We start from the raw sequence: 18,120 nt of genomic DNA, 5'->3' as shown, positions 1-18,120 counted from the left end.
TTGCTTTTGACTGCGCCAGTGATGAGCTGAAAGACATGGTTAAAAACCTAGGAAAGCTATCAGGAACGAACATACATTGACGACCTTGATATTGCTGTATAGGTACACGATAAAACACATGACATGGGCAACAAGTAAGAGACTTACTCAAAAGGTGCCAGCTCTATCCGCAACGCATCCGCGAGAGAATTCAGCGCAGCTTTACTCATATTGTAGGCGCCGTTGAAAGGGAAATGCACGACCCCGCTGATGCTACTGGTCTGCACAATGCGAGCATCATCAGAAGCTAGAAGGAGCGGCAGGAATTCCTTAATCATGGACATGGGAGCAAAGTAGTTGACTTCGAAAAGAGCTCTGAGCTCATCCAGATCCAAGTCAGTTATAGCACTGGGTAGTGCTGAATTTCAAGGAGGTTACAGACATTTGAGGGTGAAATGTATAGAGTATTAGGCTTGCCTTGTCCACTGAGAATCCATGAGTAGGCATATTGAATTTTGGAGTTGGAAAGACCTACGCATTGTTCATCAGGATATCGAGCTTTCCGCCAGTCAACGAAGCAACTTCATCGACAGCCGTTTGTATACTGTCAATCTCGGATACATCCAATTTCAGCAAAACCACACCCTCAAGCCCTTTCAATTCAGACATAGATTCCGGACGTCGAGCCGTTGCAAAAACTTTGAATCCTATTTTGCATGTTGAAGGCGTAAGTAAGCATTTTAGAATCATTCAGTGCGAACAAGACACACCTCTAGAGTGGAATTCCTTGACAAAAGCATGGCCGATACCACCAACGCTGCAACCAGTTATCAAAACGCTCCTTTGTCTCATGGTGGTCGACTAATTAGTGTGGGCGAGAAAAAAATTTACGCGTACCTTGGTATACATCGAACTTATACACATCTGTTGTGTTCTCGGTGTTCTCGGTATGTAAGTGATTTGAGTAGTTTAGTTTCACAAGTCCGCATTTATTTTCGTGGAGACCAACACCAGTCCCTTCATCGTATCGAGGACGAAGCTCGAGCTCGGGGCCTCGGGCCGACTGTTATCTACTTCCGAGTCTCCCGAACAACTACCAAGTTTAGAAAGTTCTTATTGCAACATTAAACTCATGTAAGACGCAAAGCTCGTAACCTGCTCTCAACCGCCTTCTTTCGGGGAGAGAAGATGCCTCTTGAGCCCATCCCGTTAAACGATGGAAACAAGGTAAATATCGCGAAGTAGTAGCCCACTGTTATGTTGACGTTGGCCTTGACAGATCCCAAGCATTGCCTATGGGACAGGGTCCAAGATGAAGTTTCACGACATCACACAATACATTGAACAAGCCATCGAAACTGGGTTCTCGCACATCGATACCGCAGTATGTGCGTCCTCGTTGTCTTCACCTCTCAACTTTCTCCATGCCCATCATGTTATTCATTGATGCAGTTTATAAAACCGAGAAATTTGTTGGGAGAGCTATCAAGGAAAGCGGACTAGCGCGTTCGGAATTATTTGTCACGACCAAGTATTTTGGAGAGGTGCCCGTTCAGAAGAGTGTTAGAGAGAGTTTGAAAAACGTGAATTTGTTGTTGAACAATCCGATATGATTAGTACCTTCTCTAACGCAAAATTACATAGCTCGGTCTGCATTATTTGGACCTATACCTGATCCATCAACCTCGAATCATACCCAATCTTGTCAAAACATGGAAAGAGTTCGAGAAAGTACAGCAAGATGGGTTGGCCAAGTACAGTGTCATTCTTCGACTCACTGTATATTGTGATACTGACTATGTTGTGGGTCTTAGAAGCATCGGTGTCAGTAACGTTGTCGATGTACAACAACTCGAGAACCTTCTCAAATTTTCCAGAATTAAACCTGCTGTGAATCAGGTAAGTCCTTTGATTAATGCAGTGGAGAATGTTAGAAGGAAGCGATCCTTCGACCATAACATGACGGATGGACGCATACCTAATAACGCTCTTCAGATCCGATTACATCCGTACAACTATCACGACATGAAACCAGTCATGGATGCATGTGCCAAGCATAATATTGTAGTTGAAGCTTACAGCAGTCTCTCGTTCGTCGTTCCCAATTTAATCGACTAATATCTCTTCTCAAGAGGTTCTATAATTCTTCAATGCAGACCGATAACTACATATCCAGGTGGACCCGTTGACGTGCCTCTCAAAGCTGCCGCTCAGCGAATCGGTGCCACCCCGACTCAGGTAGTCTTCTTGTGGGTAAAAGCAAAGGGGGCGGTTATTGTCACGTACGTTGACTTGTCCTATTTATTATCTTACTCCGTCACCTTCTTCCATTCGCTCTTTTAGAACCACCACTACCAAAGCTCATATGGAAGAATACCTTGCCGTAGCGGATTTGCGTGAGTACTACATATTGCAATTCAGTTTCTATGAAACTAATTCGATGTCTTTTCCTTTCTTGATTTGTTCCTTCTACTGCCATCAAACAGCTTCGCTAACTAAAGAGGAGGTTATCGCTATCGACACTGCAGGTGCTCAAGGGCCCCCGTCTGACATTGTTACTAAACTACGTGCGACAAATACCAAGGAAAAGATTTTGGTAGCTCTGGTCGTAATGATGTTTGGGGTATATGGATTGTCCATGTTTGGACGGATGTGTCAATGAGGGCTACTACATGGAGAACATGCAGAAATACGGGTAACAAACAAAAATCTACAGAACAATGATGATATCTATCTGTTGAAGGTCGCAGAAGGTAAGATAGTAAAATGCATTTGAGGTGCCTTCATCTATGCGCGATCATAACCGAAAACCCACAACGCGCGAAGCAACGGCACGACTGAGCCCTAGCCAATCTATTCAGAAGCGACGCTCTTCTGTACTGCGTAGATACCGATGAAGAAGGCGTGGTCTTACATGCTCGCTCATTATACGGGAACATTCGTCCACCGCGCTGCGCACGATACCACTTTCGACACCTGCAAGGTCATTTCCGGGAGATGTTCCTCGGTATCATTGCTGTGGAAATAGGTCCCATCATTCGGAAACACGATTGTTCTTTCAACCTCGAGGATTACACGAATACGAGACCATCCTGAGTCTTGACCTACTTCCGTGATCGGATGAGTGTCTTTTGTCTGGTAACGGAAAAAGACGAGCGTGTCTGCCGGGTTTGGTAAAGTTGTAAAGTGTAGGCGGAATATCAGATGAACGGAACAACCTAGCGTTTTGGCTCGTGATTAGGCGGCGTCGAGCACGTAGACCACTTGCTACAGATTCGACAATTGGAATATGTCCCAGTTAGATACAAAAGGTTTTCAAGGAGCTAAATGTTCACACTGAGTCGTACTGAATAGATCCTCGATGTCCCTTGAGGCCTTGAGGAGCCAGTGAGAGGTGATAATTGGTATACGTCGTTAGTATCTACGTGGAGTCTCCATCCAAGGCATTGAGCAAGATGATTGGGGTAGATTGTAACTTCATTGTAGGAGATTGTAAGGAGAGGCTCGTGAAAGATGTGTAAGGAGGAGAGAGCTATCAGCAGATGGTGATCAGTGAATGCTATACTCCCTGGTAGTATATCGGTTAGTACACGCGCCTGTCATTTTCATCTTACCGCGCGAAAGCTGGGTTCGACTCCCAGCCAGGGAGGTAACTTTTACCAAAACGTAGACTTTTTCCCTCTTCCAACGTTTCGGTATGATCGTTGGTTATGTCCATGATCTCAACTTCCTGAGTACTGACGGCCAGCGGTTACAGTTGAACTTACTCCGCGTTTCTCAGTCTACACGTATATACGCGTCTCCTGACAGTACATGTCTTCTTCAATGATCGATTATCATCTATCCATCGATATTTGAATGCAGGCTGCGTTGGATCAACTCTAACTTACTGCTAAGCTTCTCTCAGTCTGCAGTTTTCTGCGGCGCAGTGCTACGTAGGAAAAAGAAGAGCGGCAAAACTCGCCGATGTTACACGTTTTCTTCCGTAAGCATTTTAATACAAAGCTGTATCGCTATAAATCGGATGAGAGGAAAGCATGTTACACAGGGAATCGCCTTTCCTCACTCCCACACGCGACTTTTTATCCTAATCATCTTAACACCTTATTCGCAATGCCTCCGCGTCCAAGTCAACAAAGCGGGCCTGCCCGAGGAGGCAGGGGAGGTAATCGCGGTGGCGGCCGTCCTCCTCGAGCAGGCCCGCCTCAAATTGTTGGACGTGGGGCCCAGATGACTGGTGGAGGCGGCCAGCCCTCTGGGCTTCCTTCAGGTATTGTTACATACCGTATCTTTTCTTTAAGAATTCTGTGAAACAATTAATGGCATCTCCTGTTATTTCTATGTTAAGCTCTTGTCAAAACAGTCGGTGTACAACGCAAGGGATTCGGGACCACTGGCCGAAGAATCCAGGTATTTACAAATGCTTGTGAGGCCATGGTCCCTGAGGGACTGATCTATCATTACGACGGTGCGTTATTACGTTCTTCATGGAGTTTGATGAGCTGACGAAATTTTTGTCTAATGATCTTAGTCGGTGAGTGTCCCGATGAACTGTTTGCCGTACAATTATGCTCATGTACATGATTTTGAAGCCATCGTCACCGAAAAAACCATGCCACCTCGCGTTGCTCATCAGCTGATCAAACAGCTGCAACTCCAGCCAGAATTTCACCCTCCTGGAGCATACGATGGCAAGAAGAACTTGTATATGACGCATTCGATTGATTTTGGAGGTCCCGATTCTCGCGATGTAAGTGAACCACATGAACTCGGACTTCCATTGATTTCTGACACCTTGTATATGAAGTATAATGTTGCCATGAATGGTAACTCTCAGCCTCGAGACAGACCCCCTCGTGTATTCAAGATACGGCTCAAAAAGGTTGCGGTCCTTAACCCAGAGTAAGTCGCGTTCCCGTAAAATTTCTCGTTCCAAGTTATGACAACTAACATCGCCTTTTCCTCAGAGGCTTCCAGCGTTTTATCGATGGACAACAGTCGTTTAGTGAGGCTGATCAAGCAACTCTAGGGGTGCGTTGCGGTGATTCTGTCTGCTTCTCCTCACTAATGCATGTATTCAGGCTTTGAACATTGTTATTCGCATGCTACCCATGCAAACTCACCCGTACAATTCAAAATCATTCTTTACGGACACAGAGATTAAGAATGTTGGACATGGTTTTCAATTACGCCGAGGATACTTTCAATCGCTCAGGCCTGCAATCGGACGACTGCTCTTAAATATAGATCTTTCGACGGGGATGTTCTACAAGGATGGATCAGTGATAGATATCGCGCTCGAAGTAGTGGGCAACCGTGATCCAAACGCATTATCCATGGAACGGGGACTACCTAATAGCGTCTTCAGGGACTTAGAACGGTATTTGAAGAATGTTCGCGTTTCTGTCCGGCCAGCTGCTGCTGGCTCCCCTCCGCACATAGTCACAATAAGTTCTTTGACAAGGGAAGGTGCTAGCCGTATCATCTTCCAACAGAGGGATGGTACTTCGACAAATGTTGCTGCTTACTTTCGACAACTATCTGGCCGACCGCTCCAATATCCCAATATTATTTGTGCCAAGGTAAGTGTGTGGGAATTCCATCCTGTATCCTGTAGCTCACGGTTATCGTGTCCCAGACTGCCAAAGGAGCAGTGTTACCATTCGAACGTTGCACCATCGTGCCGGGGCAACTTGCCCGCATGCAGATACCCCCCGAAGTCACCCGAGAGATGGTGGAGTTTTCTACGAAAAGGCCAGAAGATAGACTGCAGAGTATTAGGAATGGGTTCCGGGTTAGCTTTTGCTGCTTCATGCTTTATGTATATCTACTCATCTCCTCCTTCCAGGTACTCGCCTATGGTCAATCTGAATATGTCCGTAGTTTCGGCTTGTCCATCAATGAACAAACATTCCCTATGACCATAGAAGCTCGGCAATTGCCTTCGCCACAGCTTCTATACGGTCAAGGAAGTAAAGACAAGGTTTCGGTGAGTTATGGCATCTCTTTTGAGTCTGGTCTCAGTGTTGATAGTCTTTGCTTCCTTCTTTGTCATGCAGAAACCCCGTGACGGAGCATGGAATATGTAAGCTCATCCCTGCATGTTGCAGAAAAACCAGTTTTTCATAGGCGTTGTCTTACAGGATCGACAAGAAGCTATATAAACCAGAGTCTATCAATAGATGGGCGATGGTAGTTTTCGATACTCGAACTCGTCAAGATACTGCCTTATCCGTGGTTCGATCTTTCATTGAAGGATGTTTGAGTGTCGGTGAGTCTTTCGATGGTTCGATCGTTATTCCTTGTATTTATAGTAATCGGGAATCATTTCAGGTATTAATGTCATAGAACGTGATCCGGTAATTGAATATGCGTCGGGGCAAGGCGGCATTCAACAAGTTGCTACTGTTTGTTTCGAAATCCATCCCCTCATTTGGTGGTTTGCTCATTCTCTGCATCTAGGTCTTGAAGGCTGCTGGTATGAAATGTGTGAAGAAGAACAATGTTGGGAAAGGACCTGACATGTTACTCGTCATTCTCCCTGACGGGGGAAACGACATCTACCGTGCAGTGAAGCAGTGCGTTATACCTCATCCCTGTAGTCATCTTATGATTGACCCATGCGTGTCCCCCAGCTTTGGCGATGTTACGGTACGAACGATAATTCTCACCAGCCCCTTCTCTTCTCCTCTGACTGTCCAATATATCATAATAGCAAGGTGTGGTCACCCAATGCCTGAAAGCATCAAAATGTAACCGGGCCAAACTTCAATACTGGGCGAATGTTTGTCTCAAGTGAGTTCTTATACTTAACATTTCATGTACCTGTTACAATCTGTGTTTTTCGTCTCCTCTTCAGGCTTAATGCTAAACTCGGTGGAATCAACGTCGTACCAGATGCCGCAGCTTCTGCGCATCTAAGCGATCTGCAGAATCCAACCATCATCATGGGTATGCTTTGCGTTCTGTGCCTGCGTCCTAGGTGACTGATTGGCCCCATAGGTGCGGACGTGATGCACCCTGCTCCAGGCTCCGATGCACCCTCCTTCAGTGCAGTCGTTGGGAGTGTAGACAGTCTAGGCGTTAAATATATCCCCAGGACCCATGCACAAACCTCCCGGCAGGAGATCATTGCTGACTTGCATACAATGGCAAAGGTAAGCCCAGCCCATTACTTTCCTCCTCCTCGATGATTCCTTAACTCCACGTACTAATTCGTTCGTTCTTTTCACAAACCTGGCAGGACATTCTCGCAAGCTTTACAAGCTACCAGCTCAATGTGGAGAAAAAGCTCCCGCAATTCTGCAAACCGAAACGACTGCTTTTCTTCAGGGATGGCGTTTCGGAAGGGCAGTTTGGGCAGGTTATGGAGCAAGGTAAGATTGATTGGTCTGGTCTCTTGGGAGATGGATGTCGAATTTTTCGCTTGATTACTGACGATACCTTTTCCTTTTCGTTTTTTTTCTACAGAGGTGGCCGTTCTCAAGAGTGCGTTGTTTTGTTCTACTGTTTCGAAATTTACTGTTCCTGACTTTGCCTACATCAGAGGTCTGTCAAGAACTGGGAATTGCACCCAAGATCACGTTCATCATTGTTGGTAAACGGCACCACTATCGGTACGTTCAAAGCCAATGAATCTTGGTACCTCTTCTCCCCCTCTCCTTTTTCCCCTTTATTTCTTTCTTTTCTTTGCTCCCCGAACACCAGGCTAATCCATTCCATTCCCTTCTATCCTCTGTGTACGTAGCTTCTTCCCTCGAGACCCCAATGCCCGTGGTGAAGCCGACAAGAGCGGGAACTGTCTTGCGGGAACCGTGGTCGACACAGGAATCACGCACCCCCTGGAGTTTGATTTCTACCTCCAGAGTCATGGGGGTCTCTTAGGCACCTCGCGGTCTGCGCATTATTCGGTTTTGTATGATGTGAGTTGATATATATAGTGGCTTTACATACATATCTCATTCCGGTTGTTTGGTGATTTAGGATAACAACTTCACACCGGATGCACTACAAAGTGTTGCGTATCTCCTGTGTTACATATATGCGCGTTCGGTATGTCTGTTTGTGGTCTTGTTAGCTGGCGCTCACACTCTTTCCTGGGGGTATGATAATAGACCCGATCCGTGTCCATCCCTGCTCCGGTGTATTGTACGTCCCTCTCTCCCTCTCTACTCAACCCTTACCCTTACCCTCTCCCTAACACCTTCACACCTCCCTCCCACTCCTTGCCACACATACTCACACTCACCCTCCCCCAGATGCCGACATCGTCTGCTCCCGAGCGAAAATCCACTACGACCCGAGTGGTGTGGATTTGTCCGACGCAGCGAGCACGGTCGCGACAGAGAATCTGCAATCCTTCATTGATGGGTTCAAGCCGTTGCATGGGTTGCATAAGACAAAGATGTATTTTATGGTGAGTGGGTTGTTTGGTTTCCGTTTCAACCTTTACTTCTATTTGCCCTCTGGGACTTGACGTTGTGCTGATCATTGATATTTGTACAGTGAATGGTGTTAGATGCATTCTGTGTTTCGGCACTACACGAGTACGAGTACGACGACGATTCTTTTTTTTTGGATTCATTTACCCATATGCCTTTTCTTTTCTTGCACCCTGCACCTTGCTTGTTATGATCGACTTCGTGATGCCGCTCAATTGCTTGCTATGGACTGACTCGTATCCTCGTCGATAAGCTGAGCTGCACGTCTATTGGTTAACATCTTGCTGCCGTTTGTCGTTTGCTTTCCACTGCTCACTGTCTGCTGTCCGCTGTCCATCGTTTTCTGATTCACTCTCGACTCTCCTACGACGTAATGACTACGATTTTACGAATATATCTGTTTTTGCTTCTGCTTTTTGGTTTGTTTTTGTTTTTCGTTGTCAATGTTGTCGATGACTACACGCTGCTTCTTGATCGATATCGCCTGCTGCTTTTTTGCTTAGCTACTACTGTAGATGAAAATTTGTCTGAATTTTGTACAATGAGCATAACTGACTACTTTTGAGCTGACCGTTGACCGATTATCCAGGAGAAGCTTCTCGGATATAATATATCCCTGGTAGTATATCGGTTTAGTACACGCGCCTGTCATCACTAGAAATTGGACGCGCGAAAGCTGGGTTCGACTCCCAGCCAGGGAGTGGAAGTGTTGGACTGAGTTGAATTTTTTTTTCTTCTTTCTCTTTCAAATATTCGGAATTTACGGATTCATCGGCTGGGGAACTGTTCAATGTACGTCGAACGTTTGAGCGGGTTGCTTTTTACGATTGTATATCGTTGTGAAAAAGCAAGTTAATCTAAATTTAATCTCTATTATTTTTGGGTGGCTTACATAAACATCGATACTTTCTGACCAACGACCATGTCTCTAACACTAAACCTTTCCAACCCAACGCTAAAAGCACCCTACCTCTCCGTTCTCTCAGGTTCCTCTACACTCGACTGGGCTCTCTATACCTACGCCTTCGGGAACGACATCAAACTCCAATCCAGCGGCTCCGGTGGCTTGGAGGAACTCTGCGACGAATTTTACGATGGCCGTGTTCAATGGGGATTTGCCCGAGTCATTGATACAGCGGGGAATGGATTACCGAAATTTGTGCTGATCAATTGGTGCGGGGAGGGGGTACCGGAGAGCAAGAAGGGGCTGTTCGCGAGTCATAGTGCGGTGATGGGGGAGTTTTTGAGGGGAGCGCATGTTGTTGTGCAGGCGAGGAATGAGGTGGGTGTGCTATGTTTATGGGCTTTGATGATTGGAATGTGTGTGTGCTGACTAGGATTGTAGACGGATGTAACGCCTTCAGCGATAATGAAACGCGTAGAAGCGGCTTCTGGAGCAAAGTATTCCTATCAACAAAATACCCATTCTTTTTCTTCTTCATCTGGTTCTGCTGCTCCGGCGGTACAACAAAAACCACAACAGATCCCAAAAATCGCACCGAATGTCGGATCAGGGTATAAACCTGTTGGAAAAGTAGATATGGCGGCGTTGAGGAATCAACAGCCTCCAGCGTTGAGGAATCAACAGCCTCCAGCGTTGCCGACGACGAAGAGACCTGTGCCACAGCAGACGCAGACGGCGGGGTCGTTGTATGGTTCAGCAAGGCAGAGTGCGCCGGAGGATGCGTGGCCTGAAGAACAAGTACAACAACAACGGGGACAGCCGCCGCCGCCCTTGCCAGCTACATCGCGTCCTACAACGACGACTACCACGACCACGAGAAGTGGATTCGGGTCAATGTCACTCGGTGGTGGTGCAGCAGCACCAACTAGTCGTCCTTCCCCTCCACCTTCTTCTATTTCTTCCGTTCCACCACCTTCTTCTATTTCTTCCACGGTCCCAACAAAACCCACATCCCAAGATGACCTAATCGCACCAGTGGGAACGGCGTATACACCGGTATCGTTACCGAAACCAGGAAAACTTAGGAATCCTTTCGAGAGGATGGCGGCGGCGGGGCAGGAATCGACGACGACGCCTGCGAGAGCAACTGGTGGAGGTGGAGGTGGGGCAGGTAAGTTAACCTGGTCACAACGTCAGGCGATGGCGAAGAAAGAGCAGCAGCAGGCTGAAGAGGATACACCTCCTCCGCCACCGGCACTAGCTGCAGCATCTCGACCTGCAGCTGCTGTTTCGTCTTTCACTCGCCCTATACCTGCTGCTACACGTGCTCCAATTAGTCCTGCTCCGACATCTTCACCAGCGTCTGCGGCTGTGTCAAATGTCCCACGCACATTCGGCGCGATGAAACTCGGTGGAGGGGGTGCCTCTGCAATAAGACAACCGCCGCCTGTTTTAGCTCAAGACGAGGAGGAGGAGGAGGAGGAGGAGGAGGAGACATGGGAGGCCCCTCCTGCTCCTGTGTCGAGGTCGGTACCACCCCCGCCTGCACCAGGGCCACCTGCAGTGCCTGTCACTGCGCGTCCAGCGCAGCCACCTGCTTCGGGAGGACCTCCACCTCCACCACCTCCGCCTCCGCCAGTTTTACCAGCTGCCTCGGGAGGTCCACCACCACCCCCACCACCTCCGCCACCTCCACCTCCACCAGTTGTATCGGGTGGTCCACCTCCACCGCCGCCGCCGCCACCACCACCACCTCCTCTGATGGCGTCTGTTGTACCACATGTTCCAGAACCAGAACCCGAACCTGAACCTGAATACACTCCCGAGGACACCGAACCCCAAACACAAACTCATCCCACCCCCATCCACGGCCACGGCATCTGCGCTGCTGTTCTCTACTCCTACGAAGCCACCGAGGACAACGAGTTGTCTCTGAACGAAGGGGAGATGGTGCAGGGTATAGAGGAACTCGATGAAGGATGGTGGAGTGGGTTTGTTGTTGGGGAGGATGGGAAGAGGGAAGGAATGTTCCCGGCTAATTATGTGGAGGTTGTGGAGAGTGTGGAACCGGAGGAGGGGGGAGGTGCTCCTCCTCCACCTCCACCACCACCTCCACCTCCACCACCTCCGCCTCCACCTGTAGCACCAGCAGCTCCGCCTGCACCAATTCCACCACCTCGTTCCCCATCTCCGACTCCTGCTCCCACCTCACATGAACCTGAAGCTGAAGCTGAAACCGATGGCTACACAGCCATTGCCCTCTACGACTACGAGGCTGCGGAGGACAACGAGTTGACGTTCAAGGAGGGGGATGTGATTGTGGGTATTGAGGCTGTTAGTGATGAGTGGTGGAGTGGAAGAGTGGAAGGTGGGACAGAGGTTGGGTTGTTTCCGGCAAATTATGTTGAGACGCGGTAAGGTGGGGAGGGATAAGAGGAGGAGGAGGAGGAAGGGGTGTTTGCTGTTTTTTTTTGTTTCTTTCCTTCACTGGAGACAAATTCATGTCCGTTTATAATGCATATGGGTTTTGATTGACATCCAGTAATTAGAGTATAATCATAGCAGAATAAAGGACAACTGAATGAATAAATAAATAAATTCTAACCATTGAATGAATGAATAAGAAGCTCCTAAAGTATGTATGTATGTACAATGGAATATTGGATAAATGGAAAGAGATAAAACATTAAACACATAGGTAGTTTAAGGCTTTAGACATTTAACTCCCTGGCTGGGAGCTCTACGAAATTTTTGCAACTAGATCATAAATTGGATCAACATATAACATGCATGTGAATTAAACCAATATACTACCAGGGACTTGAGGATGAGTGTCTATGGGTATGGGTATCACTTATTGAGGTTACTTAAGTTCAAGATATTTATTGAGAGACATTGTGTTGTTGACTTAACTATATAGTGTGTAAATGGTTCTTGCAGTTCATACATAACAGTTGTAGCAAAAAAATTGTGTATTTGAGTCACAAGTATCTATGTATAGGTAAACAGAATGATCAAAAAAAAAGTATTGGACAACCATAAGCAAATTGGGAGATATGACTAGGACTTGTGGCTAGAAAGGTGATTATGTATGTATAAGGAAGATGAGAAGATAGAGAAATGTATGTAGAGAATATTTAGAGATAAAGGGAAGGAGGATGGAACATACATAGTATTATTAAGGCCAATATGTGTACTATTTATTTAAACTAATGAGTCCATCCAGGGCTTTGATCTTGTCTCAGCTTCATTCTACAGAGTGGGACCTCTTCAAGCCTGTGCCAGTGTATTCATTATCGAGGCCTAGGTGGTACAACGTTCTAAGAACTTGGCAATCTCATCATATGTCCCACATTCTGCTGCTTGCAATGCAGTTCCATGAATTCCCTGGGCCATAACATCAGCACCATGTTCAACTAAATATTTCACAATATCCAGTTTTCCCCAGTATGCTGCTGCCTGCAATGTATTCCCATAACATCCTCCCTGTGCATTGTGCTCTACAAGAAACTTGATCATGTCCGGACTATCCTTATATCCTGCTGCTGCTGCCTGCTGTCACAAAGCGGCAGAGGCGGAGTGACTAACGGAGCGGGAAAGCGGAGAGACTAAGCAGAACGGTGAGGCGGAGCAACTGGACAAGGCAACAAGGCAGAGCAACTAAGCAGAACGGCGGCAGGCTGGTCCCAGATAATGACAGAGATATATTGAGTATCGTAGTCATAGGTAATAATAAGTAAGCACATACCTGGTCCCAGATAATGACAGAGAGGTCAAGATAAGGGACCAGGCTGTGGAGGGTTGGCTATATATACATAATCCGGTCTGCGAGAAACAACGATGTAATACTGTACAGTTTAGGAACAAGGAAGGTGGCGGAAGCCAGTAGAAGGAGAAGATGGGTCAGGTGGATCAGTAATCGATGGATCAGTAATCGATGGGGGTTTGACAGTGATGGGATGATGTATCGTACAAGTAAAGGCGTCGAGACGGTGAGAAAAGGAAAATGATAGGGGCTGCGTACTTTATGACATTACCCCCCTCCTTATGACCATTGCCCTCGATGGTCAAGGCTTTGCCGCTGTTGGGTGTTTTTTATGAAAGGCCCGAACAATTTTTGGTGCTCGACTGAGGTTGGCTGCGGGTTCCCAAGAGTTGTGCCCTGCGTCGTAACCTTTCCACTTAACCAAATATTCCAACTTCTTCCATCGAACCCGGCTGTCTAAGATCTCCTCTACTTCGTATTCCGGTTCGTCTTCATCCTCTAAGTATACCGGCTCTGGTGGTGTTGGTATTTCGCCATTAATGGAGTTACCTTTCCAGGGGTATAGTTTATCAACATGGAAGACGGGATGGAGGCGATCTAAGGATAGGGGAAGGTCAAGGCGGTAGTCTAAAGGGCCAATTTTCTCCAGAATGCGATAAGGGCCAAGCTGTCGATCTCCTAACTTTTCACTGGAAAGCTGAAGGTTAATGTCCTCTGCACTGAGCCAGACTAGGTCTCCAACTTTAAATTGATGAGCTTTCCGCTTCCCGCGTTCGTATCCCTCCTTCTGTTGTTTCTTTCCTAGGTGTAAGGCAGCTCCGGCATCTTGTCGCACTTCTCGGAGAATCCGTATACGGTCATCCACAGCTGGAATACCGCTGCGTTGGCCCACTGGGATATTGAACAGGGGAAGATAGCCGTAGGTTAGCTCGAACGGGGACATGCCTAGCGCAGAATGAGTCCGTGAGTTAATCACAAACTCCGCCATGGGAAGGTGCTCTGCCCAGTCGTCTTGTCGTCGTCCTACATAGAGACGGATGTATTTCTCTACTTCCTGATTTGCTCGTTCGGTTTGGCCATTAGACTGAGGACGGTATCCGGAGGTTAGATCTGATTTAATTCCTAGCCTAGCGAGAAGGGATCGCATGAGTTTAGCTGCAAACTGGGGTCCGCGGTCGGATTTAAAGTGAAGAGGAAGACCATGGAGACGGAAGATCTCTCGGTAGTAAATATCGGCAACGCCTTCGGCTGTGATGGAGCTGGTGCAAGGAATAGCGTGAATTTGTTTTCCATACAGGTCTGTGCAAACCAAGACAGCATCGTAGCCTTGGGAGTTAGGTAGCTGTGTTATCAGGTCAACCCCTACCTCTTCCCATAGACCGGATGGTACATCTAATGGTTGAGTTACGGCCCGTGGGTGTCGCTGGATCTTCTTACGGGCACAAACCTCGCATCCCTCAACGTATTTTTCCACAAAAGAGCGCAACGTAGGCCACCAGAAATGGGTACTGACCAAGTCGAGCGTCCCGTGTAGTCCGGGGTGTCCTGCAGTTGGATGGTCGTGGCATTGACGGAGTACCTCAGTGCGTAGGTCGTCGTTTGCTGGTACATATACTTGACCTCGGTAGTAGACCAACCCATTGTCTTCTTCCCATTCGGCTATCCCATTGGCCAAGCGCTGTAGTCCGTGCTCTTTGACTGTTTTGAGACCCTCCAATACCTGTGCTTCCCGTTCTGAGGCTTTCCGGATACGATCCTCTAAGGGGTTCTGTAGGATCGAAGCTGCAATTTTTACGAAGTGGCCAGGTTTAAGGACTGTCTGTTGTCGGTTATCATTGCTGTCCGATACATGATGAACTGCCATGCGGGAGAGAGCATCAGCTTGGGTGTTTACTCTGCCAGGGCGGTGGATCATATGAAAGTCAAACCGTGACAGATAGAGGGCCCATCGGGCTTGTCGGCGGGTGAGGTCTTGTGCAGTGCGCCAGAATTCGAGGTTCGAATGGTCCGTAATGATGTCGAATGGTTGAGGGAGTCCTTCTAGAAAGTTCCTCCAATCCTTCAGTGCTTCAATGATAGCAAGCATTTCTCGATCGTAGATTTCGTAGTTCCGTTCCGCTGGCTGCATGGATGCCGATCTGAAGGCTACCGGATGCCATTGGCCATCGTCTTGCTTCTGCATAAGGGCGCCTCCCATGGCAAAGCCTGATGCGTCTACCTCGATTCGAGTAGGCCTGTCTGGTGTCCATAGAGCAAGGATCGGTGCGGAGATGAAGGCTTCTCGAAGGGTATCAAATGCTTTCTGTCGAGTGTCGGTCCAGGTAAAGCTGGTGTCTTTCTTTGTCAGGTCGTTCAGAGGTCGTGCTATTTTGGCAAAATTCCGGATAAAGCGTCGGTAGAAGTTTGCAAATCCCAAGAACCCTCGTAGTTCCCGAAGGTTAGTAGGGACTGGCCAGTCACGAACAGCCGCTACTTTTACCGGATCCATTCTCACCTCCCCTTCTGAGATGATGAGTCCGAGGTATTCAATCTGTTGTTGTTCAAATTCGCATTTTTCGGGTCGTAGGTAGAGGTCGTGCTTTTCTAACCGGGTTAATACTTCCCGTACCATTTGTCGGTGTTCCTCGAGATCGTTACTGAAGATAAGGATGTCATCTAGGTAGACTGCCACCTTGCCGGCTGCAATGAGATCAGCAAATATAGCATTCATAAGTGCTTGGAACGTGGCAGGGGAATTTGTGAGACCAAAGAACATGACCTTAGGCTCGAACAAGCCTCGGGTTGTTGCGAACGCGCCTTTCCATTCATGCCCCTTCTTAATCCGTATGTTATTGTAACCCCAGCGGACATCAAACTTCGTGAAGTATCTGGCTCCCTGAAGTCGGCTAATAATGTCAGCAACTAATGGGAGAGGGTATTGGTTCTTCACAGTGTACTCGTTCAGTTTCCGGTAGTCTTGTACGAAACGGAGTTTCCCATCCTTCTTCTTTACGAAGAAGACCGGTGATGAGATTGGTGATTTTGAGGGGACGATATAGCCTTTCCGTAGGTTTTCTTCTAGGAAACGATCCAACTCCTCCTGCTCGTTTAGGGACATGGGATAAATCTTGGTACGCATGGTTGCCGGTGCTCCAGGTACGAGATCAATCGCATGGTCCCAAGGTTGGTGGGCAGGTAATCGTTCAGAGGCGGATTCTGAGAAAACCTTCTTGAAATCACGATACTGCTCAGGGACCATTTCTTCGAAGGTTTTAACGGGTTTGTCTCGGTTGGCTTCCTCTGCTAGCTGCTGGGAGTAAGTGAATCCTGCGGCGCACCAGACTTCCTCCGTCTGTTCCTCTAGAATTCCTGCTTTTACCCATGCCCGGCGAGTTTTATGATTGGCTCGAATTCGGTGTATTGGTGGTTCTTCCACCGCTGCTGATTCACTCGGTTCAAGGGTCGCTTCTAGTGGCACCTCAACGTGGGGGTTTTCTGCGGGAGGTTCCAGTTCCGGGAGTTCGAGGATCGGGGTTTCTGTGTGAGTGGCGGCTAGATGAGAGTACAAGATCTCCTCGTCTGGGACTTCTTCTATCGTTACTTGAGGAGGCTTTACTGAAAGTCGTCCTTTCTCCCAATCAATCTCCGGATTTACCTTCCGTAGCCAGGGGAGTCCAAGGATGATGTCTTCACCTCCTAGGTTGGTGATCAGAAAGTCCATCCATCGCTCTTGATTATCCACTGTGAGTGCTAGACGTGCAAAATGGGTTATCCGTCCAGCTCGGTTAGGTGTTCCATCGATATTAAAAACATCGATTGGTTTATGGAGGGGTGCACATCTTACATGGTTCCGGGTGACAAAGTCTTGGTTTAAAAACAGGGCGGTAGCTCCACAGTCTACCATGGCTGCAGTTGTTCTACTGTGATTCCTTCCTCTTAGTCTCGCATGAATTCGGAAATGTGGGGAAGTAGAGTTTAATTCCCGGATCGACGATATTGTACATGATGGGTGCGAGTCATACGAGGAAGTAGCGAACATAACAAACTGATTACGGGGTACTCTCGGTGCAGCCGAAGCGGGTACCCTCTTTAAAAACCCTGTTGAAAGCCAGAGGACGAGGAGGACATAGCGTTAGCACGATCAAGTAATTCCCTTATTTGACCAATCTGATTGGAAAAGTCCTGGTTAGGGGGGCTCGCAGTAGCAGCTACGGGTGCAGGAGCAGACGTTGGGGTCGAGGACGCGATTTGGACGGATTCGTTTGGGAATAGGGAGAATGGCGCGGGTCCCGTAGCAGATATCTGTTGGCGTCGAGGTTGCTGGCGTCGGCCTCGGTCTCGTCCGAGTCCCATGAATTTGTCTTGGCAGACTGCTTCCAGATGTCCTCGACGTCCACAGTAGCGGCAGGTGGTTTCTCGGTGTGGGCAGTTTTGCTTGACATGACCTTGGGCACCGCAGCCGAAGCATCGTCCTCGCATGCGAGCTAGGAATGCTTCCCTAGTATTCCCATTACTGGTGTGGGTTGCATCAATGTCCATAGCGTGGGGGTCAGCAGGGGTAGTATGAGTGGTATGCGTGGGAGGGTATCCAGAGTTTCGGCCAGTCATGGTGGGATCGTGCAAGTAGACATCCACCGATATGGCCCGTTTGATTGCCTCCTTCAGAGTCGGAGCAATTCCTTGGGCAATGTTTACGGTGATGAGGTGTTGTCGGATCTCTGGGAGTAATGCAGTGAAGAAACGTTCCCGCAAGTCAATATCAGACATTTCAGTCCGATCTCCGATATCCTTGAACTTCTGAGCAAATTCCGCAACTGTCTGTCCTTTACTTTGCCTGAGATTCTTGATCTCGCTACGGGCTTCCATACCTGGGTCCATTGGTTCAAACCGTTGGCTAAATTCCTTCAGAAACGCCTCCCAATTTCCTCCGAAAGGGGGATTTTCCGCATTGAAATGTAGCAGATGGGGAGTTGCCCAATCTCCGGCACTTTCTGTGAAGAAGCCCAAGGCGGACTTGATGAGTTTTACTTGGCTTTTGGCGAGATCCGGTT

The 18,120-nt window shown here is 47.9% G+C and overlaps 4 protein-coding genes and 2 non-coding genes across 6 annotated transcripts; 5 read left to right on the top strand and 1 right to left on the bottom strand.

The window, feature by feature from the left end:
* The first annotated feature begins 1,013 nt into the window (after window positions 1-1,013).
* Window positions 1,014-2,702, top strand: C8R40DRAFT_151266 (2,5-diketo-D-gluconic acid reductase). Its single transcript, XM_046234182.1, has 8 exons — window positions 1,014-1,206; window positions 1,259-1,367; window positions 1,432-1,562; window positions 1,624-1,733; window positions 1,794-2,069; window positions 2,136-2,261; window positions 2,323-2,375; window positions 2,466-2,702. The coding sequence occupies exons 1-8, from the start codon at window positions 1,168-1,170 to the stop codon at window positions 2,639-2,641; spliced, it is 1,020 nt and encodes a 339-aa protein (XP_046087200.1). The 5' UTR covers window positions 1,014-1,167; the 3' UTR covers window positions 2,642-2,702.
* Window positions 2,703-3,544: 842 nt separating this feature from the next.
* On the top strand, window positions 3,545-3,628 carry C8R40DRAFT_t109. The gene has a single exon. It is a non-coding gene; the product is annotated as a tRNA-Asp (tRNA).
* Window positions 3,629-4,092: 464 nt separating this feature from the next.
* On the top strand, window positions 4,093-8,455 carry C8R40DRAFT_1169752 (argonaute-like protein; the record flags this gene model as incomplete). The annotated part of the gene is made up of 23 exons (XM_046231424.1): window positions 4,093-4,249; window positions 4,328-4,447; window positions 4,572-4,729; window positions 4,787-4,881; window positions 4,947-5,010; window positions 5,061-5,561; window positions 5,618-5,773; window positions 5,828-5,968; window positions 6,039-6,064; window positions 6,123-6,250; window positions 6,313-6,386; window positions 6,442-6,557; window positions 6,615-6,630; window positions 6,695-6,774; window positions 6,839-6,930; window positions 6,982-7,136; window positions 7,223-7,355; window positions 7,450-7,467; window positions 7,526-7,595; window positions 7,727-7,901; window positions 7,963-8,031; window positions 8,094-8,127; window positions 8,238-8,455. The coding sequence occupies 23 exons, from the start codon at window positions 4,093-4,095 to the stop codon at window positions 8,453-8,455; spliced, it is 2,796 nt and encodes a 931-aa protein (XP_046087199.1).
* Window positions 8,456-9,033: 578 nt separating this feature from the next.
* On the top strand, window positions 9,034-9,121 carry C8R40DRAFT_t110. Its single transcript has one exon. It is a non-coding gene; the product is annotated as a tRNA-Asp (tRNA).
* A 72-nt stretch (window positions 9,122-9,193) lies between these two features.
* C8R40DRAFT_151105 (uncharacterized protein) lies at window positions 9,194-11,928 on the top strand. Its single transcript, XM_046234181.1, has 2 exons — window positions 9,194-9,702; window positions 9,766-11,928. Exons 1-2 carry the CDS (start codon window positions 9,343-9,345, stop codon window positions 11,740-11,742), a joined length of 2,337 nt encoding a protein of 778 aa, XP_046087198.1. The 5' UTR covers window positions 9,194-9,342; the 3' UTR covers window positions 11,743-11,928.
* A 370-nt stretch (window positions 11,929-12,298) lies between these two features.
* On the bottom strand, window positions 12,299-13,026 carry C8R40DRAFT_1100835 (uncharacterized protein). The gene has a single exon (XM_046227918.1). It carries the CDS (start codon window positions 12,841-12,843, stop codon window positions 12,628-12,630), a length of 216 nt encoding a protein of 71 aa, XP_046087197.1. The 5' UTR covers window positions 12,844-13,026; the 3' UTR covers window positions 12,299-12,627.
* Window positions 13,027-18,120: the final 5,094 nt, after the last annotated feature.

This window comes from Lentinula edodes (assembly GCF_021015755.1).
Source record: "Lentinula edodes strain Le(Bin) 0899 ss11 chromosome Unknown C8R40scaffold_14, whole genome shotgun sequence".
Lineage (NCBI taxonomy): Eukaryota > Fungi > Basidiomycota > Agaricomycetes > Agaricales > Omphalotaceae > Lentinula > Lentinula edodes.
This window is presented reverse-complemented; position numbering and strand designations above follow the sequence as displayed.